The sequence below is a fragment of the Trachurus trachurus genome (assembly GCF_905171665.1).
Source record: "Trachurus trachurus genome assembly, chromosome: 9".
Lineage (NCBI taxonomy): Eukaryota > Metazoa > Chordata > Actinopteri > Carangiformes > Carangidae > Trachurus > Trachurus trachurus.
In genome coordinates this window covers 12,354,125-12,378,975 of record NC_139895.1, presented here as the reverse complement: position 1 = coordinate 12,378,975, position 24,851 = coordinate 12,354,125, and the positions used below count along the sequence as shown (strand labels likewise).

Sequence of the window (24,851 nt, the reverse complement as noted above, 5' to 3'; positions counted from 1 at the left end):
TCGCAACACAGTGATTATTTCTCTGACAATAATCGTACCAATGAAATCTATAATTGTGACATCCCATAGTGTGTGGCTCTGAAAAAAACCATCAGGCTGAACTTACAAGCTGAACTTCTCCTCCCAGACCGGGTTCAGGTTGCCGTAGATGGTCTTTGTTCTCTTCTTGGTTTTGCCGACCTGGATGGTGACGTACGGGTCGCTGGAGCCGGTCCGGTCCTTGGCCTGGAGACCCTGGGCACTGACGACTGATAACACACACACACACACACAAATAGAGAGAGAATGACTATGGAAATTGCATAAGAACAACAAACACCTACTCTCTCACATCATCTTTCTCTGTCTCTCATTCACACACACACACACACACACACACACTGAAAACACGAGATGTCGCCCACGCAGTTATGCAAAGCCTCGTAACACAAAACTCATGACTCACAAGCAGATGTTGTTGGGTAATGTTTTCTCGCCAAGTTGCTGGTCAAAGATGCGTTCAAGGGACAACGCGGTTTGACTTTCAACTGCGGCGTGATCAGCGCGCCTGCCCGGACGATAAAAGCCGCCATGCATATTCATGACAATTTTTTAATTTCATTTTTGCACTCTGTATTCTGCGTGGTGTTGTTTGTGTATCACTCTGTCAAGACGACAAAGCAACAACTGAAATAATGAGCCAAACCATCACTCTGGTGTTGATAGATGGAGATTAAAGACTTATTGTTGAGTCTGGAGACATTTCTTTAAAAAGGAAGGTCAGCAGAGTTCGTTTTTTGTTTTTTTTTAAGTGAAGGACAACTTCATCCCTGCCACCATCTCTGCCACTTTAATCCAGGTGAGAAGGAAAAGCGAGAGATCTGCAGCAAATACTGATGAGCGTGGCTATTTATAGCTGCAGGTCTTCACTACAGCTGTAGCCTGGAGACAAAGACATGGAGCTCCACGTGTCGTGTACTTTATTGCACTAAGAACCTGTAGGAAGGTAAATGGACTGAAAGGTCAACGCGGAGCGTCGCTGCGTTTGACTTTACGTTACGTGACAGTTAATGTTAAAGCAGAAGTAAGCAGAATGTTTGTGTTAATATAAGTCTTAAATAGTTGTATCTTCCGACAGCAATCACTTATATAGAGTGTTTGGTCCGAAACACGGGTCTGTCAGTCACTCTGCTCTGCTGTAAGCCGAGGAGAAAACTTTCCTTGTATCCTACAACCTTTATCCAATGAGGAGAGAGAACGGCATAAAGGGGCGGTCCTCTCTGTGTGTGCAGCCAAGGGATGCGCGTGAATGTGGTGACGTAGGGACGAGGGCGGGGACTGCTAACTCCATCTGCTGACAGGAAGTTAGTCAAAACGACCGGATCGCTAACTTCTGCTTTAAGTATCGTGCACGAGATGCTGATAGAGGCGGCAGAGCAGAGCAGAGCAGAGCCGGAGGGAGCAAAATTTGATAAAACTGCTGCTTGTTGAGAGCGCTGACGTGTGTCAACTCTGGTAAATAGGATGGTATGAAGTGTGGAAACATGTCATCACAGCCTGACAAGTGTCAGGATGTGTATGGACTGGCAATAAAGAAAGAAGCAGCACAAGTGTTTTGATGATTCAAGCCATAAGTCACTGGAGAGTGTGTGTGTGTGTGTGAGTGTGTTTCCCCTCCAGACAACCAGACGTTGATTTAAACCAGAGAAGTGAAGTAGCTTAAACACCAGTGGTATATTTCATATTTCCATATTTCCATATTGCAGAGCTATTAAAATACATTTATTCATCTCCTGGTAGAGATTTAGTGACAGTTCATTGTCTCTCAGAATTTTATTGTTCAGCTTCTTGAACGATTAAAGTTTCAGAAAGTTAGAGATCCCCCCGCCATGAAGATCTGGAAACAAGTTGGAGGAGGTTCAATCATCCCACACTCAGTTATGAGGCAGGAGGAAATAAACGGCTCTTCAGATGAGAAGACAGAGTCGATTAAATATGAAAGCTACAGCGTTAGTTAAACATAGCTTAGCACAAAGACTGGAAACATGCTCTAGAACTCATTGATCGCCTTAAAACCAATCATGTGATCAATATGTTGATGAGTTCCCATTTTTATGTCAGATGTAATACAGATAGTAGATGCCAAAACTGATCAGTATTGGTTGTGGATCAGCTGTTATCACATGGAGTGGCAAATCCATGTTTTCGAGGCAAATTCATGCAAAACCGCTGTTGCGTGTTCTTGTCAGGGACAGTTTTTCAGCAAGCAGTCTCTGCATTTGCCTCTAAAACAACTCTCTCGTAACGTTCTGTTATTATCTCATAGCGTGGTGAATGTGCAGGTCACAACTTGTCCACCAGAGCGTTTTGGAGTTGTTGGATTGTGTATTTGATGAGTTTGATGAGGGAAACCAAGAAATCCCATTAGCCTCCATAGCGTAGCTCTGAGCAGCTTGCGGCTCTGCTCCGCCATTCTAAAAATAGCTTGCACCGACAAATACAGGAAACGAACCTACTGCTATGACTATAGGGATTATGGCAATGGGCCAATTTGCCAAAATGTTGAACTATCCATTTAAGGTTTTTACATTTTTTTAACTTTAACTTCATATCTTTCCTATGATTTAGAAACAACAGCAGCCATGAAGTCCTGTGCACCTCAAGCTCTTGGTTCCTTCGGCATCTGTGACCGATGCATCATTCTCATCTGTGCTAAAGAGAATTCTGAATATCAATTAGTGGAGATATTCCCTAATGAAATGAATGGATTTTTCAAAGAGCTTTTCTTGTCAAGCATCTCCTGTCAGTCCACCGTCAAATCCAATCACAGCTCGGCTTCAATACAAAACTGGGTTTGAGTTAAAAGTCGTGTCTGATTGTTTTTCCGATGAGAAAGTGGAGCAAATTTCCGTTTCCTGTGAAAGAATGGATGTTATTTATCCACTTAGGTCGAAGGACACTGTCGCTAAAGAAACAACTTAACAAATGTAACATTAAAAAAAATATTCGATGCCTTCAACTACGACAGAAATTCTTAGTCGACATTGACACATTTATTAAAATCATTTAATTACGCATCAAAGAGTCGATACCTGACCTTGAATGACAGAAAAGTGAGTCGTTGTGAGTCGTATGAATGAATTTCAACAAAAAACACCCGGTGGCGAACCCTCGTCCCCGGATCTCCCCCCCTCTCTAAATGGAGCTCATCACTGGTGATTGGAAAGACAAGGTGTGATGGCTGCCATGGCAACAGTGCTGCCACTATATGGTGTGATGTGACTAGTTGCTTTGGTAACAGCGGCGGTCCTGATGATGCCTGGCAAAGGGAGGGAGCCGAGGACGCTCGTCGTTTGCTCCTCCAACCACTGAAGCTTCGCATATAAACAGTTAAACAAAAGTTTCTCCACAGTTCAGAGGAGGCTGTCACATGAAAGAGGAAACTTCCACCGGATAGCTAAATATTTTTTCTTTCTTTTTCTTTTAGTTATTTATCAGAGAAACCCTGACATGTTCTGCTTCACATTCACACTTAGGCTGTTTTCACTGTTGTTTTTTTCTTCTTTTTTTAAGGGCACAGAGACTTTCCCAGCATTAATCCTGTATCTATATGTTGATAAAAAATCATTTATCTGTTGACATTCATCTCAGAAAGTTATTATCTGAGTATGTTTATATCATAATTGATGTAGTTTCTCTTCCTGTAAAACAATTTCAGACGTTTGATGACTCTTCCTGCACTTGAGGGCCGTCCTAATCTTGGGTCCAATTAAAATAGTTTCTTGGCCATTATGCATTCATCCATCCGCTCTGACTCTGTACTGGCTGCAGTAAGGTGGGTGATCCAGTCATCTGCACTAAAGAACTACTCAGAACTCAGTGGTATTTTGTCCATATATAGATATTACTATAACTATTTACATAATGTTACTATAATGTGACTTTGAATGTGAACTTGGCAAAAAGGCGTTCTCCTAAGCTGCACCTGCAACCTGGAACATGCTCCAGCAGAAGCTGAAGCTGTCCAGCTTTATTCCTCTAGGGGACTTCAATTAGTTGTAGGAGAAGGCTGGTGAGACTCTGCACATGTACTTAACTAGCTTTCTTCTTTTCCGTACTTTTGTAGTTAATTAATTATCTTAATGTTCGTGTTTTGTGTTTTGTCTCTTGTACGTTCAGTTAGTCCGTAACTTTATGTTTGCTGAGATTTTACCTGTATAAATAAAGGTTAATATAAAAAATAAAAAAAAATAGAAAAGTACATTACAATTATTAAGAATTTTAAGTATGCAGTATCGTAACAACATTTCTGACGTTCATAACAAACCAAACCGATGGAAAATTGGTCAAAAACGGAAAGATTTCTGGTGTTTTTAGTAGAACATGCACCACAGGCTTACAGTAATGCTCTGAGGGAGCCGAGCCAAGATGGCGGCCGTGTGGCGACGGCATGTCATTGGGCAGCAGCTTTGGGTGAGCCATCTAGTCTTCTATAATATAATATATAAGAAGCCTGGGAGAGAAGTTCTCCACAGCAGCAAACAATCCCACAGGTGATGCTTAATGTACATTGAGCGTGATCGGCTGCCAATCAATACCCAGGACGTTTAAAATGAGCCTGAACATGTGTCTAAACTAAGGATGCTTGGTCTGATTAATTATCAGGTTTCTGTTTGTGATCAATATCTCAGCATTTAACTGCACAATTTCTGAGAATCTACCAAACCACTAACAGACGACTGGATCCCATCTTGAACACACAATTTCATATAAACAACCCATCAGGCTCAAGTCAATGGTTGAGAACAAAAAAAGACAAAAAGGAAGATGTAACCACTGAGTGCTACGACCTGCAGACTGAAGTCACATACAAAGATGAGTGTTATACACACTTTCCTGCCACTACAAGCCTGAAGGACACTGTTCACAGGTCGAGTGATTGCACTCGTAATAATAGAAAGTGGGAAAGAGAGAGAGATGGATGGAAAAAGACAACAAGAAAGGTAGATGGAGGACAGGTCAGGACAGGAGGTGGGTTTGTTCTCCTACTTTCTGCACCATAACGAGCTCGACAGTAACAGTAACACATCTGTGGAGAGACGGACTTGCCTCTGTCTCTTCATACATTTATTTAACACATAATTAACGTCGTGGTTTAACTTTTCTTTCAAAGCTTCGGAGTCGTGAGTCATTTCAGCGGCCAGACGAGCAGAGCAGAGCAGCAGCAGCAGGAGAAGTTAAGAACTTGTGATAAAGTGAAAGAGACCAAAGAGATTAAAAGACTCTGTGACTCAGAGTGTGAAAACTCCTGTAGTGCATCTTCTTCCAGGGTTTCTGCCGTCTACATCAGATTTATTCCACCTTAAATCTAACTGAGCAGAATCATTATAAGGAGGTAAGTCTCCTACGTCTTGTCTGTTCACAATTTCCATCTGAAAATAATCAGATGAACCAAGAATAATAAAGTTTTTACTGCATGTGTTGCTCTTTCTCTTTCTCCAAAGAAATGCGAACAGAACGTACTGTTGATGGTGATCTTGGCCGACCACTTGGAGGTGCCGTCCAGGACGCTCTGCTTGACGCTCTTCATGTGCTGGGCGTGGATCATCTTGGAGATGTTGAACAACCTGCGGATCTCCTCGAAGATCTCCGGCTTGTTCCTCTCGCGGATCTTCATCCGGTCCTTCATGGCCATGATGATGTGCTGCGTCCGGTCCTCCGCCCCCGTCTTGGAGCTCTTCTCTGCCGCTCCTGGAGACGAGAAGGTGACAGAGAAGGACACTGTTATTTCAGTTCGTTAGAATCAAAGGCGTTTTTCACATTTATCTTTTTAATTTCAGAGTTTGGTGGTTCAGGGACTTTGGTGCAGTTGTTCTCTTTTTTTGGTAAAATCCTGATATTATTTTCTTTTATTAGCTTCAGCTTGAGCTATTTTTAGAAACTCATCAAATACACAATCCAACAACTCCACAACGCTCTGGTGGACAAGTTGTGACCTGCACATTCACCACGCTATGAGATAATAACAGAACGTTACCAGACAGAGTTGTTTTAGAGGTAAATTCATGCAAAACTGCTGATGTGCGTTCCCCTCGGGGGCAGTTTTTCAGCAAGCAGTCTCTGCATTTACCTCTAAAACAACTCTGTCTCGTAATGTTCTGTTATTATTTCATAGCGTGGTGAATGTGCAGGTCACAACTTGTCCACCAGAGCGTTTTGGAGTTGTTGGATTGTGTATTTGATCAGTTTGATGAGGGAAACCAAGAAATCCCATGAGCCTCCGTAGCATAGCTCTGAGCAGCTCGCGGCTCTGCTCCGGCGTTCTAAAAATAGCTTGCACCGACAATTAAAGGTAACAAACCTACTGCTATGACTATAGGGATTATGGCAATGGGCCTATTTCCCAAAATGTTGAACTATCCCTTTAAGACACGATGATAATGATTAGAGAAAAAATGATAGGTACAAAAAAATTAAATCTACTAAAACATCATCAAAATATCCAAACAACAGTGAATATTTCCAGGTTTCATGCGGCTCAGTAACTCCACTCACTCTGCAGACAGTCGGCGTTCAGCAGCTCTTGACACTTCTCGTGCACTTTGACCCCACACTCGGCGCAGCGCATGCCTTGCCGGGCGATGCCCCACAGCAGACCCTCGCACTCGTAGCAGTAGGTGGGCGTGGTGGCCGTCCACACCTCGAAGTTGTGGGGTGTGGTGCAGGAGATGGGGTAGATCAGAGCCTGCACGGTCTTCTTGTACACGTGGGTTTTCTGTCAGAGAGAGTAAAACGGTGAAAGAAAGGGGAAGTTATTCAAGGAAAGATAAAGAATCAAACCCACGACCTTAAAGACACAAACGCGCTCCGTAACCGTCAATCTTTTGTTTATGACAGTTAAGACTACACAGATATACACGTCGTAACATTGTATATGTTATGTAACGTTATCCATCGCTCAATTTATTGATTTTTCGCGGACTTCGTTGTAAACAAATGCACATGGCTGAGGGCAGCGTAACCAAAACAGCGGAAAAGCCAAGCAGAATTGCATAGTTCCCCTTTAAGACTACAGAGATACACGTCGGAACATCGTATGTGTTATATAACGTTTTCCACCAAGCTCCATGTATTGATTTTTTGACGGCTTCGTTGTAAACAAATGCACATGGCCGAGAGGAGGGTTAGCAAAATAGAGGAAAAGCGACTGGACTTGCATACAGTAGTTCCTCTTTAAGGTCAAGACAGAGCCAGTCAGACAGATACATGATCATCTTTGTATGAGCACTGACATTTAGGAGCTGTCAACCTGTGTGTGTGTCAGATTAAGGCTGCACAAACGCCTTAGCATTTCAAGTCACATCTCTTTTCCTTGGCATTTTAGCTACAGTAGGTTTGATATACTTCTGTTTTATTGTTTTATTGCATGTGTCCTTGATGACCTCTGCATAAGCCCTATGGCACTAATAATCAGATAAAAACAATGACACAAGGAAAAGTAATGAATTTGGTTTGACTTTAAAGAGAGATAAGTAATCTAAAGCATTAACGCATGAAAGGTGTTGGAGAACTAAAGGATCATTTCAGGTAACAATGTTCGACGGTGCACAGTTCTGAATATCTCTTGGCTTCTCCTCTGATGAAGTAAATCCTGCCGTTGTCCGGTGTAGGAGGAGCGTGGGCGGCGGATGACACCTCGACTAGAAGCCCATTTTGATTTGGTAAAAGGAGGAATCTGATTCGAGGGCCTGTGAGTCACTCTCATCATCACTCTTATTGTTATTACAGCGGTGATAATAGAAGAGGAGCTGCAGTTCTTCTCGCCATTGCTCTTTCTCTGTCACCTCTGGCCTCGGTCTCATTCACTCTCCTTCTAGCCGCTTTAAAGGTTTTATCGATCCGACCTGCGTCCGTTTCAACCACTTGTGCCTTTCGACTTGACTTTTTCTGTGCCACGCTTTTACCTGATTTCATTACCTCCGATTTACTTCCCTGCCAACTTTAAAGAATCCTTTACTGATAATAAGACCTCCTGCTACAGCTCGTGCGAGTGTTTCTGCCACCATGGATGAATGGACAGGAAAAAAAAAAAAAACATTTTGGCATCAGATTTTCACAAGTTTTTTCGTTGGTTTTCACAGGTTGTCGACTTGTGAATATCTGCTCAGTATCTGTGTTTACGAGCCAACGGCACAAAATGTTGCACAGCTCCCTGCATATGCTGCTCTCATCTGTCAGAGCTGAATACAGGAACATGGCCAGAGTTTACACGGTGGCATCCCAGTGATCTGATTGGCTCTCAGTGATGTCAGTCATTGTGCATGGAGATGGTTTATTATTTAGAGTTGTTTTAGAGGCAAATGCAGAGACTGCTTGCTGAAAAACTGCCCCCCGACAGGAACGCGCATCAGCGGTTTTGCATGAATTTGCCTCTAAAACAACTCTGTCTGGTAACGTCCCGTTATTATCTCATAGCGTGGTGAATGTGCAGGTCACAACTTGTCCACCAGAGCGTTTTGGAGTTGTTGGATTGTGTATTTGATGTGTTTGATGAGGGAAACCAAGAAATCCCATTAGCCTCCATGTTAGAGAATAATTTCACTTCCCTATAGATAGTTTGTGTTAGTTATGTTGTGTATCAATCCCTCTGTGTCATAGTGACTTTCTGTTAGATTACTGCTGGGGCAGCTGCTGTTTGTGTTTCCTAGCTGGTGTGAATCCTTATCTTCATGTTTATGCACTATAGCCAATTGGATGTTAACACATCTCCCCTTTGCTATCTCGGCCCACCTTTCTAGTATAGGAATCTGAGCTTTACTGTTTGACTATTAGAATTGAGGTGAATTCACGCACTCATATTGTGATGATGACTCTTCAGTTCTCCTTGATCAAGTAAATAAACTCCTTCAGCATAAGACATACAGGACTCTGGTACTTCTTCTTCTTCACCGGCATCAGCACAAATTCCTCCCTAACACTCCGTAGCGTAGCTCTGAGCAGCTCACGGCTCTGCTCCGCCGTTCTAAAAATAGCTTGCACCGACAATTAAAGGTAACAAACCTACTGCTAAATCCCTGATCGCGATTATGGCAATGGGCCAGTCTGCCAAAATGTTGAACTATCCCTTTAACTTTTTCCTATATGAAAACACCTGTTTGTAGATCTGACATAGAGTTAGTGACTAATCAACACACAACGCTGGTTCGAGGTCTGTTTCTGAATGTTTGTGTTTGTTTTAGAAAATCAGTTCATATCAATATGTAAAAGATACAAACACAGAGTTGTTGTCATGCATGAGGCTCAGGGCAGCAACAAACAAATAAACAAACAAAAACATTCCTGACGTCGACATGAACTGAACTAAATGTCAACTGGAATATTAATCTTCTTATTTCACTTGACATTAATCAGTTAATTAAATTACTGAGAACTACCGGGTAATTGCCTCGCAGAGAGAAATGTGGCATTTCCAGAGGCTTCGGAGGGTTTCCGCACTCTGTCGATAAGAGTGTGTTAAATAAATAAAACAAAACACTAGGAACACCTCCACCGTGATGTCATTCACACTCAACAAACTACAAATCGTGTCTTAACCTGCATCTAATCTGTACAACAATAAAAAATAAAACAAAGAAAAGGCAGCACTCTGGTAAACTGTTGATTTTTTTTCAAAATAAGACGCCTCCTAATCTTTTTATGTTTTATTATACAGTACCCGGGAGTCTCTTTTAGCGTAATTATACTGTATAAATTTTAATCTAATACTTTGGCAGCGGCTCCGTTCATCTCCTAATGCAACGTAATCACCATCATGACTCGACACAGTGGAGTGGGCGGGGGAAAAAGGGGGAGACTCGCCTCGCCTCGCTTCGCCTCGCCGCCACTGGCTTTATTAAAAAACCTGAAGCTGACTCAGCAAAAAAAGACAAAAAAATTTCAGAGGCTTTTATTGGATCTGCGACGAACATATTAACAGAGCGACTGCAGAATAATGATGGGAGGAGTAAACACACAGCGAGGAGGGAATGAGTGCGTTTGTCTGTGAAAGTTTTTTTTTTTTTTTCCCTGTGTGGATCCTCATTAGCCGCCTCCGAGTGACAAGTCTTCCAGCAGATATCTCTAAAGTCACAGGCTCAGTGTGTGTGTGTGTGTGTGTGTGTGTGTGTGTGTGTGGAAGTGTTTGCAGCATATGAATTTGACCACTCACAAGCTCCTCGTCTTTCAGGGAGGTCCGCGTGGCCAGTGTGTGGGCGAGTCCCGCTTTCCTGGACTGTATCATCGACTGGGAGGCAGAGAAAGAAAGTCATCAGAGATAAACAGAAAAAAACACAGAGATAGTGAAAAGACAGAAAGACAGAAAGAGAGAGAGACATGAGGCAATAAAGATTGAGGAAATCAATCGTCTGTGTGATGTTGGGCTGTTTCAGCTTTGAAACTTGAACTTGAACAAACAACATAATTTGTTCTCCTTCTCTCTTTGAACACACACTTTGTTGGAAACACATGATCACACATCTCTGCTTTACTCCGTCCTTGAGCACGAACACACACACACATGCATAACCACATGTTTTCATGTAAACGTACTGTATTCTAAGTTATTATAGTCATTGGTGAATTTAAGTTATTGATAATTTCTCGCTTTTCATTGTTTTTCTTTGTTTTATGAAATTGCTTTAATAAGCTATTCCTCATTTCTCATGATTTGTGATGTATGTATTCTGCAAGAGCATCCTATTTTACCATCTGATTTGCTTACTTAATTATGTTTGTTCACTTAATCATGTTTCAAATTTGTCTCTGTATTATATGCAAGTAGCCTAGTGATCTTGTCTCTACACCATGATTGATTGTAAATGTAACAGTTGCAAGGGGTCTAGGTTCCTCATAAGACTTGGCTTCTTACCTATCCCCTTTTCATATGTACGTATGTCTGTCATTCATATGAAATAAAACAATCAATCAAACATTAGTGAGAACCCACACTACTGTATTTATATCCTAATAATGGACGTTTGAATTGACTTTGACTAAAACAATGGAATGATGTAAATTAATATGTGGACATGTGGGAGAATACATTCATTTACTTTCCTACTGAGAGTTAGATGAGATGATTTATAATAGTTTCATATCTGCCTGGACACCTGCCAGATCTGAAAGTAAAATAATCCACCAAGTAACACCTCCATGTTTTAATTATTTACACTTATCTAGTTTGTTAAATATGTACAAAGATGCCAGTTTTTCAATTTTGCAGTGGTTACGTCCTTGAAACCAGTGACTCCTTATACAGTAATCACTGCTGACACTCCAGCACATAAAGGCTTGATGAGTTTGATGAGGGAAACCAAGAAATCCCATGAGCGTAACTCTGAGCAGCTTGCGGCTCTGCTCCACCGCTCCAAAAATAGCTTGCACCGACAATTAAAGGTAACGAACCTACTGCTATGACTATAGGGATTATGACAATGGGCCAATTTCCCCCCAAATATTGAACTATCCCTTTAAAGACTATTTCCTGTCTCTGTGCTAAGCTAAGCTAACCAGCTGCTAGTTGTTGCTTCATAAGACTTTCACTTATGATTCCTTCAGTGTGTTGTGTCCTGTTGCCTGTTGTATCCGTGTGTGTAAAGAGGACGCCGCTTAAACAGCCTCTTATCATCTCCAGCACAAACACACTACTGAAGTTCAAATGCAGTTTTCATCCGTGCAGCGGTTTAAAGCTGTGAAAACACCTGAGAAATGTCCTTGAAATAGACACACTGCTTTTTCTTTTTCCAAACCCGCTCAGCTCGCTGACGCACACTGTCACTTACCATTAAGCTAAACCGATCACTGCCATTTATTAGTGACAGGACTCAGTGATTCATCAGCCTCACTGCATATCACTTTGTTTTATTATGTGAATTTCAGTGAAATGAGGACATTTAGTTATAGTTATTATCTATTTTATTCAGATTTTGAATCACACATACCACACGAGACAAAGGTAGTGCTTGTTATACTCGTAATAGTTGCTCTCTGATGGTGATTTAACTATTTATTATTCCAGTATTTATGTGTTTCTATTAAAGGGGATTAGCGCTCATTATAGTATTTGTTGTTTGAGCACTTTTCTTCAAACAGCCGAGCCTTTTCTGACTGAAGTACATCAGATTTCAACCTGTTCAAAAACACATTTAGCGAGTTTGAAGTGTGAAATCTTCCCTGCAGAGGCTCACTGGGAGAGTTTTTTAAATATTAGTCTTTATCCTGCAGAGACTTTCACAGCTCTGGGTGTTTTGGTGCTTCAACATTGAACATCTCCTCATGTGTTTTGACAGATACAAGGGCCACAGACGTACACCTGCTGTCACCTGACAACAGAAGGAGAAGAACAAGAACAAGTCAAGGTGCCCAGTGGGTGGGAGACTGAGAACTGTACTGTTTTTTTTTGTTTGTTTCATTTTTTTCCACAGTATTATCCACAATCGATGCTGGAAAGCAAAACAATGGTGAGTGCTGGTGCGGTGCAGGCCTGTGTGTGCCACGCTCCATTAGGTTTTTGAATTTTGTATGTTTGTGTGGCAGCGTGAATCATGGGAGGCGACAGCAAAGGCCCAGAGTGCACATTATAGCAGGAGCTCGAGAAAGTGTAATCGATGTTAAAAATTCATATGCTGGCCACAGAGGTGCTGACCAACCTGCTGTGAGTGTGTAACCATAACAACAAGTGAAATATGTTATTTTAGCGTTTCACACATCTTTATTTCAACTTATGGGCCGACTTATGACCACGTTTATCATGGCTACATGATATTTTTGTCGAATTCTCTTTGTAAATTTTAACTTTTGGTTTGTGTCAAAAAAGGTCTAATGTTTGTGTCTCTTATGCAACTTCCACTACTACTGTAGGGGTCACAGGGCAAAGGATCATGGGAGTCTGGACTCGCCCCATCTGTCAGTCACTCAGTAGGTTTTAACCCAGAGTCCTACTATCTTCAGAGAGCTCCTTCTCTCAAAAACAAACAGACTTTAACCATTAAAAACACAGATTAGATCAGTTTGACTCTGTGCAGACACAGGATATCAGTGAGTTGACGGCCGCTTTGATTGTTTCTGTGAGAACTTATGATCCAGATAACCAGATAAAATAATTTAGTTTTTTTTTTACCAGCAGCTGAATTATCCACAGAGGTGTCGTCCTCTCCATAACAAATGAACCAGGAGATTAAAATTGGTTCAAAAACACTGAAAAAAGAAGTTTCAGTTCAGATTCATGGACAGAGTTGAACTCTTTTCTCTGATAATTTAAAATCCAGATGTCTGATGATTAAAATCCTTCATCTGGTCATCTTTGCGTATATTTAAATATACACAAAGGTATAAAAAAGTGTCTTAATTTTGTGCTTCTTCTACAGTACCAATGCGTACAACCAGACAACATGGATTCTTACTCTTGGTTTGAGAACTACTGAATTTAATGTGGAATAGTTTAAAAAGATATTTAACTTCGGGGCCTAGACATCGTAATGGGGAAAAGTTTCAGATTATAGCTTCAACTAACTTAGACCAGACAGTATAAGGGCTTTTATATCTCCTCAGACCTCATGGGTGCTTTGAGCAAAGTGTGACCTTCACTCTGGAGGATCCACTTTTAAATCAATGGAGACAACTTTTCTCTAATCAGATGAGTCAAGTCTCTTAGATGTCAGCGACTGAATATTCATAGTTGTATCCGCTCGGATGACAGAGCTCAGACCAGCGAGCGAACATCTCAGCCTCCCTGAAGCACTTCAAAGTGAACGTAAACTAAAGGGAACAGAGACACAATTTACCAAAAACATTGATCTGCGTTTGTTTGTTTAGAGAGGCAGGTGTGTGATTTAACAACACGGAGCTGTTGAGATGCTGAATCACAGCAAGACAAGCCTGTTAATTAAAGGACTTGTAGCTAAAACACCAATCACAGAAAAACCTTATTCCATCAGTCAGCTGAGGCAAAAAAAAAAAAAAACTGAACGCACTCACAAGAAGGCATTGATTTTTCTTTTGTTTATCAGAACAGTGTGAAATGCAGGTGAACAATGATGGACAGTGTGTGTGTGTATGTGTGTTCGTGCCCGTGCTCGTGGCTAATTTCATAAAGGAACTTCACGCTGAGCAAGTCGAAGTCAGAAACAAAGAGCATCAAAGAAATTGTGCAACACAGCAGCTGGAATCTCATGTTTTATTTTACTCACCATGGCCTGAAGGACGACGAGACGGAGGGAAAGGGACGTTTGCAAAAGGAGAGAGAAGAAAAAGAAAGACATGGTTAAGAGACGGATACATTGATTCATGTCTCAGTGGTTTGACCAACAAGATGCACAAGACAAAATTAAATATCTACTCTTTTAAGTCTTGATGCAGATGGAGGATTTGACAGATGGTAAAGACTTCATGTTTTAAGTGGAAGAAGAAGAAAACATCAAAACAGACTGGAGGTTGTTTTTTTTAATGAGTGTGTTAGCCTCACCTACGATATTTCATCTGTTTTGAGTTTGGTGAGAAATTATGTTACAAAGTGTGAATTTGTTTCACCTTGTTTCTCTTAATAAACCAGGTAAACCTGCCTGTAATATACTGAAGCAGTGGAGACAGTGTTGGTGTTGTGAGTCTGACAGGTGCAGCATAAAGAAAATATATGTATTAATCTTTAGTAATTATTGACCTGATGTGACTAGTTCTTTCATAAAACATTCAGACACATTTTTATCTCTTTTTATTGTAGGTACAGAAGTCACTCAGCCAAAGAGGTGATAAAAATGTTGATTTTCTCAGAGGAAACATTTAGGATTTTCTATCTTAAAAGTTAATTTCCAGGGGGCGTGAATAAGGACCTCGCAATTAACAAGTTTTTCATGGTCTTTACAGTTTTTATGGTGTTTTATGGCTTAATTATTTGGATGTATTTATGTATTTTTATGATGTTTTTATGTTGCCTCTCATACTTTTCTAAAGAGCATTTTTTGGAGCAAGTCCCTTTGACACAAAACTGAAGTATACCACCATTTTTAAATGGACTTCTACAGGTTATGGACGTAATATGGTGGCAGCCATGTTTTCTGCTGGATATTCCCTTTTCCATTCTAACAGTCTAACACAATGATTGGACATTACATCCCTCCAAGCCATCTCTGTTTCAAATTCTGGCCAGGGGAGAAGTTCCTTTGCACTTTATATCTTTAATATTTATTTCATTAATTGTCATTCATCGTCCTTGTTGTTGATTTGCGGTTGCGTCTCCTCGTATGGCCGACCAACATCGCTGTATCTCTGTACCAGGAATGATTTATTTTATGTGTCTGTTCCTGTCTTGCTGCAAAATAAATTGCCCCTTGGGATATATAAATAAAGTTGATCCCTTGGCAGATATCTTTGTCTCTCTGTGTTAACATATGATTGGCTCTTCTATATTTTTCTGTCTTGTACTTTCCTATTGAAATGTTAGCTGTAATGTGTTTTGTAATGAAGCTGATGGAGGTCATAAGTTGAAATATCTTGGTCTAATGTTGTTTTTTGTTTACTATAAGAGAAAAATATAATTGGCTGCAAATTAAATTTCATATATATGCTTATGTGACATGGCATTGACTTCCTATACAGTCGATCAATATAATGTTGATCTATTGTATAAAGATGTAAAATCTAATCCTAAAATAATCCATAATGTACAGGTTGTTGTTTATATTTAGTCAGTGAAGAAAAAAATCCTGAGTCTGACCACGTTTGGTTCAGTGAAGGTCAAAATTAAAATGTCATGAGGCCGACCCTGAGTGACATGGACTCACCAGTTCACTAACGAGAGGAATGGGCCTCCTCTTGCGGAGGTCCGGCATGCTGTCGATGCCAAACGGTGCGTTTCCCCTGCACAGAAACACACACACAAACAAAGAAATAACGAAATGCACTGATCAATATCTAAATGCGGAAAATCCATTTGCAAACACAACATCAGATAATCACACTCTCTCTTTCAGACACACACGCACACACAAACACACACGCCAAAAGGTGTTTACTGACCCCGGCTTGGCCCACGGATGCTTGCTGGGGTCACCATCTTGATCGCGGCTCTGAAATAGAAGTCACAGGTCAGGCGTTAAGCCATTTGAAGGCTGACGGTCTTTATTGGTTTTATGACACTGGAGCATGCACACACATAAACGCATGAGAGGAAAGAAAAAGTGAGAAGGGGAAAAAACTGGAGGAAAACAGTGGGACTGAACTGGGTTGGTTGAGTTCCAGCGTTGCATTTCAATCAATTATATCGTCCTCATACATTATATGAGCGTCATAAATCTGTTTTCACCTCGTAAAGTAAACACCTGCCAAACCGCACACACCCCCAGTAAACACACCCCAGATATCGACTTGTGTTTCCTGACACCATTTCTTTTTTGTGTGTGTGTGTCCAACAGCTATTGCAGAAGATAACCCAGTGACAGTAACACAACATACAAACACGGCAGCCTGACAGACTCCACATCAATACTACTTTTCATCAATATTGCGTCCTAATCAATACTGACCTATTCCTGGATGACATTTTTATATTCATGACTGAAACAACAAATGCTCTTAATATGGCAGCAGATGCATCGAGGTTGACGTCTCATAAAACCTAAAGCTATTTCATTAGCTTTGAATTGAAACGTGGTATTTTCAGGATTAAGTGAGCATTTTGTGTTAGAAATGGACAGAAAACAATATAAGCACAGCCAAAAAGAAAATCGAATAAACACATGTCATGTATAGAAAATGTGAATAAAAAATATATAAAAACATACACAGAAAATTGTGCAGAGAAAACAACTGAATCTAAAATGTCATGTTTTTAAATGTTACTGAGAGAGAAACTACAGAAGAGATAACCTGATCTCCGTCTTGACTTCCATCTGTAAAACAGGATAAAAGAGAAAAAAAATAAGAGAAAAAGACAGAAAAGAAAAACAGTCATGGTCTTGTTTAACTCATCAAACAAAATAACAGGACACACCCTGGATTATTCACTTTGTTATAAATGCTTGTGTAATTTTAAAAGCACAGCTGCCTCTGAGTTTTCAGATAGATGAGGTCTGAGGTCATGAATGTTTCATTAACATGTATAATTTATCATGAAAATTACTCTTAATATTTCCCTTCTCCTTCCTCTTTAATGTCAGGCTCGCTTTCCAAGGAGATAATTAATGTTTTCTAATTCAGCAAATGGCTACTGCCGGGGCCTCAGAGTGGAGTAAGGGACTCGTGAGTGGCAGATGATACATTGCTCTCAAGAGGGTAGAAAATTATCGTATCAGCAGAGACCATTTGCTACAGTAAATACTCAGCGGACTTTTGGTACAGGGGGGCTTATTCACAACCTCTGTGAACGCACTCAAAGAGAATACCAGTATGAGCATTTTATCAATGTGCACGTCGCACTGCAACAGCGACAGATCAAAGGGTTTCACCCACTGCGAGAAGCTTTGATGTCAGAAAGGTGAGGTGGAGAAAGAACAGCCAATTTTTTTTTACGATCGCAAAAAGCTAAATTCAATCAATTATTTCCACATAAAATCTTAAAAGCGGTCATTTATAGCCACTTGAACAAATTAAAATAAAGAAAAAGCACCAATGATCTTTTAGCCTGAGGGCTGCTTAAAGCATGAAGGGAGAGAATGAATCAGATAAAAATTATTATGTAGTATAAGTGTATCTCTCTTTACATCAGTGACTCAAAATTAAGGAATAGCTTATTCACAAAATGCAGAAGACAAAATGTGCATCATGACACAAAAGACGGTTTGGACTTAAAAACCCAGATGTGACTACCTGGTTCAGGGTCGTCCTGAGAGAAGGACATGGTCATACTGGCGAGGTTGCGCCTGGTTTCCCGCTTGTCCCGCAGAATCTGCTGGAAGCTTCTCAGGCACTTTAGCCTGCGTTCATCCAGTTGGCTTATATCCACAGATGACTCTGCTGCATCTCCTTCTGGCTTTGGGGCAACATCAGTGTCTGCAGATATCTGCTGCGGCAGTGGCTCCTCAGTTTGACCATACTCCTCTGGTGCTGTAGGTTCATCCGCCAAGAGGGAGACCGATAGGGACTCTGCGGTGGTGCATTGTGAAAGCTGGCCTTTACCACTCAGATCTGCAGAACCATCTGCTGGACCTTCTGCAGGGACGTCTGCAGGTTGCTCTATAAGGCCAACGGGTAGAGGAAGTATTGCAGTGCTACTGGACATTGGGTCAGGGCAGACTGACACCTCGTCTAAACATGGGGGGATCTTGTCTGAACAAGGAGGATGTTTGGGGGTGTCTGAATAGTCCACTGTAAGGCTGTTGTCGGCTTCTTCAAGCATAGACTCCACAGAGAAAACATTTGTTTTGTCTTCAATAATGTTTTTGCTCAATTCCCCTGCAGCATTACCACTATCAACCCCGTGATCATTTAGGGTTTCGCCAGATATTTGCTCAAACTGTGTCTCATAGCAAAAAGGTTGTGAAGGCAACTCAGCTGCGGACATTTCAGATGGCATCGATACTTCAAAGTCGGTTTCCTCTCCAGGATTCTGAGCTGCGGGGACTTCAAGTTTCCGCAATGCACCCCGTAAGGCAGAACTAAAACCAAGCACTGCTCGGCCTATGCGCTTGACATTGAACCCACCGGCCTGGATGTCTGCGCCCCCCTGGTTTCCAGGCTCTTGAGTGAACGGCCTGTCCACATCAGCTACATTGGTACATACGTATGCATCAGTCCAAGTCGCTGCTGAAGACTCCTCACAGGCTAAGTAAGTTTCCTGGTAGCTATCAGCCTGACAGTCTGTTGTGTAGCTGAGGTCATTTGATTGCTGATAGTCAAATCCCTCTGCTTCTCCATCATGACACTCAACTGAATGGTAGCCAGAACTTTGAGGGTAGGAAAAATCAGCAGCACATTCATATCCTAAACTGGGGACTTCAAGGTTGGTTTCCGCTGGAGCATGAATCCCAGACTGACTTTTAGACCTCCTCTTTCTTGAAGTCCACTCCTCCCTGCTGGAGCTGCTGGCAGGTGAGTTGTAATGTTTACTAGAACGAACAGAGAGATGTTCAGAGCTTCCTGTGGAGCACTGGCCAGATGTCCTATATCCTCCTGCTCCACTGTAGTGATCCCAGCTACCAGCTCCTTCACAGCACGGAGGGCTCCTGTCTTCATGCTCCTCCTGATGTCTGTCCCTGAGGTAAGCAGTTTCTCTGTGCCACGTAGCTCCCCGAGTGGCACCGTGTGTTGGTCCAGTGTTAGTCCAGTGTTCCTCCCTGTCATCAGCCCTTTGATGTTTTCTTTCAAGACTAGATATTGGTCTGTCTAGGTCTGACTCAGACTTGGAGCTGTGACCAGAAGACAAAGAGCTGGTGCTTGGACAGTCTTGACCATCCTGCCTTTCAAGATAGCCAAAGCTCAGCTTTCTTGCTAAGGCTCCTACCGGGATATCAGAGCTATGGTCGGAGGCATCCTCTGGTTCTTCCAATTCCTGATGACCCACTGATTCGGCAATTGGGGAAACCGTAGACTCTTCTGCTCTTGGTAGTAGTAATTCTCCATGGATGCTATGGCGCTCACTGCAGACTTGGGGGAAAATATTTAAATCAGACTTTGGCATTGCACTCCCTAAACTTCCATAGGCACTGGCAGGCCTTCTGCGAGGGGACTGTCCATCTTTGCACCCAACCCCTGACCAGGTACCTGCATGTACACCCGAACCAGCCTTGTTGCTTGAACGAATGCCCTCGATCTCCATCAATACAGCATCTACACAGGATGACACTTCCTCAACTGACCCACGGACTGAGGTCAGGTAATCCCTGAGGTCAGAGATTTCCTCCTGGATCTTGTTGATCCCTCTCAGCTCTTTGAGAATGTGCTCAATAATGGCACTTGACTCCTCCTCTTTGTCTTCGTCCTCTTCTAGCAGCGTTCCTGGGAGAGTTCTGTTGAAATTATAGTCAACACAGTCTCCGGTAGAAAATGGTCTCTTTGGCCGAATACGGGGTGAAGCAAATTCCCTTCCAGCTGCTCCTGCAAATTTAGCACCATTCATGTCTGGGCCAATTGGACTGTAGTGTTGGGGTGGTCGCATCGGCTCAGGAGCTGTCCGAATTCCAGCTTCAAAGGAGATTCGTTTAACATTTGATGGGGGTCTGGAGCTTTTATGCTGCAAAGTGCAGGGTATTCGTATACATCCCTCTCTGTTCAGCTCCACCTCTCCTACACATGGCGGACCTGGTGCCACCGCATGCTCTTTACCATTCGATACTTTCGGAGGGTAGGCTTCAGCCCTGGGGCTGACTTTCGGATATATCCTCCTGTGCTCCTTTCTGCTCTCCTCTGTTTCCGCCTCCTCATCTTCAATACCTGCGTAATAGAGGTGGGACTCTGGGACATGGTGATCTGCAGACCCTTGCAAGAGACGATGTATTTTACCCCGAATGACTAGTGCTACCCTGGGGTTCGGAGCCCTCTTTTTCGGGGGATGGACTTTCGCCTTTGTGCCTCCTTTAGGGGCAACACCTGCTCCATGTTGTCCATTGAAGCGATTCCGGGAGAACATATTCTCAAGAGAACAAACTGTCCTTATCTAGCTCCCCTCATTGTCGGTGGGAGTTACAATCAAAATGCTCCTAGTATCATAGTTCATTAGGAGGGGAAAAAAGCCAGTTGGAAGTTTACTGAGCTCAACCAGGCAATATCAGTAGTCCATTACTAAATGGGAAGACAAAGATAAGACACTTGTAAAAGTCCAAAACCACTGTAACATGCAAGTCAATTGAAAACTGAGCAAAAGAAGACATCTGAGAAATCAGATTCTTTTTTTCTTTTTTTTTCTATCAGACTTCAAAATACTTTAAAAGTATAAGGGAGTGCGTGCTGTGCTCCCAAACACATTTCCTCTCCTTTGCCCAGAAAGCAGAGATGGCATATTTAATGTATGAAATGGTAATATGACCAGATGATGATACTACTGATGCTGTTATCTGTAGATTGCAGTGCAACCTTTCAGAACACACTGACCATGTCAGAGCAGATTGACCCTTGAATCTGCTGACGAATGTATTTGAGAACAAATTAATAAACTGAACGATGAATCTATTATTTGTTTTGTAAATGCAAAATGAAGGGAATATCCAGATTGTGTCCATGGCATGCATCTCTTTCTCCCACACATACAAACACAGACAAACACAATTAAAGGAAGATGCTCACAGTACAATCCACAATACTATCCCTTGCATTGTCTCAGTCTAATCCAAAAAGCACTGAGCTGCTTATGAATTGACTGACCATCAACATGACATTAATATTTGTTCATACTTCAAAGAGGACGCATTACACCTGCATTCATAACCATAAGACGACATACTTAACATATATAATCACATAGCAACTCAGTCTCTCAATCTGTGGTGAGCAGAGGAACGAACAGCACAAGGTTTGTGAGTTTTGTACAGAGACCTCATGTATTAGCCTCACACAGCGAGCTTGATGAGATTCACTGAGTGACTTATCAGCTTTATGCTCTCTTTAACACGATGTGAGGTGTAACATCATTCACTGCAATTCAGGCAGCAGCAGTGTATCAATGGCTGCACTCACTGGAAAAATGAAAAAGACTAGCCCGAGTTCATCAACTTTCAAAATGTGAGTGATTCTTTGAGATTTTTTTTCCTGAAATTTGAAATGAACAACGAGCATCACTTTTCATGAAAACCCTCCAAGCGCACGGTGGTCTTTCCCCTTCCTGTTGATAAATGTAAAGGCAGACTGCATTGGACTGTGGGGGTAATAACTTCATATTTCAAAAGGCGAAACAATAACTCGAGCTAATTGAGAAAAAAAATTAAGACTTGTTTCAAGAGCTTCAAACACATGTTCTACACATTCCTCTACCGCTGAAGAAATGGTGGTTAATAATGCATTCTTTATTAAACAAGCACAAAAAGATAAGTGGCCAAGGCAATATTTGGTGTTTAAGGACTATGAAATTTCTATAATGATGGATGGCAAAGAATTAAGTAGGATATGAATCATCAAAATGGACTTAAGGGAGCATTAAAGCTTAATTGGAGACTATTATGGGGGAATATGTGAGGAAAGACATGAGGAATTTCACACAGCAGAGAAACTCTCAGCTGGAGCAACAACATGAATTAGAAAAGCCTAATAACAGATGCTCTTGTTGGTCTCTGCTGAACTTTCAGACAGCTGTCAAATCTGTCAAAACCAGCAACAACAACAGACTAGTCGTGCATTAAAATGTAATTTCTGTATCTTGTTTGTATCTGTATCTGACACGATTTAGGTGAACACTGTGCTATAAGAATCTCAGCCAGGACTGTACTGTATATGGAAAACAAAAAGCTCACAATGCTGCAATTTACAGTATCATCATTTTCATCCGTTTATCTGCAGATTATTTCATGATATTGATTAGTCATTGATTGAAATTCTCAAAAAAGCCCAACCTGACAAGTCTTTGTGTTTTCTGTGAGGAATAATTTTTAAAAAGTAAAAGCAGTGTATACTCCTAAATGGGAAGCTGGGACCAGAAACTGTTTTGGTATTATAGTAGGAAAATCCAACTGTTATTATAAAGTTATAAAAAAACAGTAGGCAATTATTTTTCTGCCACATTTACTGCAGATATAATGAGGAGAGAGCAGTGCAGTGCAAAACCCCAGAACACAAGAGTCTTACATTAAGTCAGTTACATTCATAAGTGTACTTAAGATCTCAGGGAAATGCTTGGAAAATTGTGTTTATGATTCTAATTTTACATATACTGTATATCATCTGTACAGGACTGAAACAGAGTAAACTTCTGCCATCCAAATCCAAGTGGTGACACAGTTCCTGCTAAATTTTAGACCATTTTCAGGTTTGGTCTAAATACCTGTTTGGCCATAACTCTAAAATCCAATTATTTCTACCCCTTAGCCCTCCCTCTCCCTTAGCCTTAACTGGGGTATCATTATTCTCTTTTTGATGACAGGGTAGGACTAAGGGGGAGGGTAACATCTCCAACAAAGGGATATGACAATTTTCCCAGAATACACTGGAGTCAGAAGCAACCGAAGATATGCATAAATGTTTTTGCAGTTAAAAAGGATTTTAAAATTGCGAAAACCATCTTATGTTACAGTCAATCTTGCAACCACATAGTACAACCCTGTTCTTCAAAAAGAAGTTTCCAAAAACATGCTGATTTGCCAGACAGTCTGATATTTCTACATAATTTTCCAGCAGCAGAGATTTAGTTGAGATTTAGTTGAACTGTTTTAATGTCCAGGGGAATATTTCTATTATTTTCACAGGTGTGAACAGAACACATTCAAGATGCATCTGAGAACCAATCGCTCTGACCACATTCACATTGATCAGAGACTTATCTGCCACAAACATCCTGAGCCACACTGACACCGAGTCACACTCCGCACAGTCTGATTAGTGCCGCCACAGTTTTATAATGAGCCAAAAATAATATTTCACTATTGGATGAAAGAATATTTTTTCAGCTGGGAGCTGAGTGCATTACATTGATTCGCTCCATCCCTCCTTTCCTGACTCACCATCTCTCACTCTCTTTTACAAACACAATGTCAAAGGGGCTTTAAGTCACAGTTGGACTGGATAAAACCAACCCATATGTTTATTTGTATATCGAGCCGGGAAGTGAGATCCAATCACAGGTGGTCGCATGCTCAGACAAGGCCTAAATTATATCCCCCCTTTCCTCTGTTTTGTTCTTATTGCTTGTAAAGATTCTTTCTTCTTTGCTCATATTGTTTGAAAATCCATTTTCCATGCCACTCCTTTTTTACAGGCCGGTTGTGTGGTCACAGGGGAAATGTGGCTCTGACCTTTGCACTTGTTAGTATTGGCTGCTTGTAACATTGATAACCAAGACACTGGTTCTTATAGTCTTTGTAAGTCTCACTGGTCAAGAGCACAAACGAAAGCCCTTCAAATTAAAATGTCATGTTGGTAACACCTAAAAACGGTATTGATCCTCCATAAACAGAAAAGCTCTGTGGTTTGGACAAAGTGGATATCTGTTAAACTACAATTTACACACTTTAGTACCAGAGAAGTGTGTTTTTTTTTATATTTTGGGGGTAAGAGCATTCAACAAGAGCCTTAGATATAGTTTGAGCTGTGGGAAATTAATTCTACAGCCAAGCTCTGATAAACCCAGAAGAGAAAACCTCGGACCAGACCAGACCTTGTTAGCCACAGTCGATCCCCGATCTAGTGTAAAGTCTCAAGATTAAGCGATCTAATTTCATTTAAGGAGATGGAAGAAGACTTTGGATGCTGCACTGTATAAACTCAGTGTTAAGTAGTAAAGGAAGCTTTCTGAATAGGGAAGTAGAGTAGAAAATGTGCTGCAGTCCAACTTAAATCAATCCCTCCCCGCAGGCAGACCAGCCACCACATTAAGGCGGATATGTTCCGACTCAGCTTATATAAGTTACTGCACTGAGGAAACTTTTCAACCAAAGTATAGGAGTCGAAAACACACACAGAGACACATACACACACACGCACACACTCACAAGGTTTTCGCTAATAATTCCTGAATGTATGAATAAATTAAAAGCCCTAAAAACCTGTTTTCTTAATCTGTTTCTTACAAAGCAGCATAAACAGCCTCTGATCTGCCGGAGTAAAAAACAACTTGTTATTTCACCGCTAATCAATGTGGTTTTTGTTCTTTTAAATTCAATTTGTTGGTGTCATTCTTCCAGTTATGAAGTGTGTGGAAATCTGTGAGATGAAGTCTTTTGAAACTCTCCTTATTGAAACATTTCTACAATAGTTATAGATAT

The 24,851-nt window shown here is 41.3% G+C and overlaps 1 protein-coding gene across 1 annotated transcript in view; it reads right to left on the bottom strand.

The window, feature by feature from the left end:
• LOC310992017 (protein unc-13 homolog B-like) overlaps positions 1-24,851 on the bottom strand; it is a gene marked incomplete at its 3' end in the record, with an annotated part of 189,869 nt that overhangs the window by 62,055 nt on the left and 102,963 nt on the right. Inside the window, exons 12-17 of the mRNA XM_083979974.1 lie at positions 16,030-16,079; positions 15,795-15,870; positions 10,187-10,261; positions 6,535-6,754; positions 5,503-5,730; positions 107-248 (exon numbers count right to left, since the gene is read on the bottom strand). Of these exons, the coding sequence (XP_083836100.1) occupies positions 107-248; positions 5,503-5,730; positions 6,535-6,754; positions 10,187-10,261; positions 15,795-15,870; positions 16,030-16,079 (791 nt within the window). The remainder of the gene's footprint in view (positions 1-106; positions 249-5,502; positions 5,731-6,534; positions 6,755-10,186; positions 10,262-15,794; positions 15,871-16,029; positions 16,080-24,851) is intronic.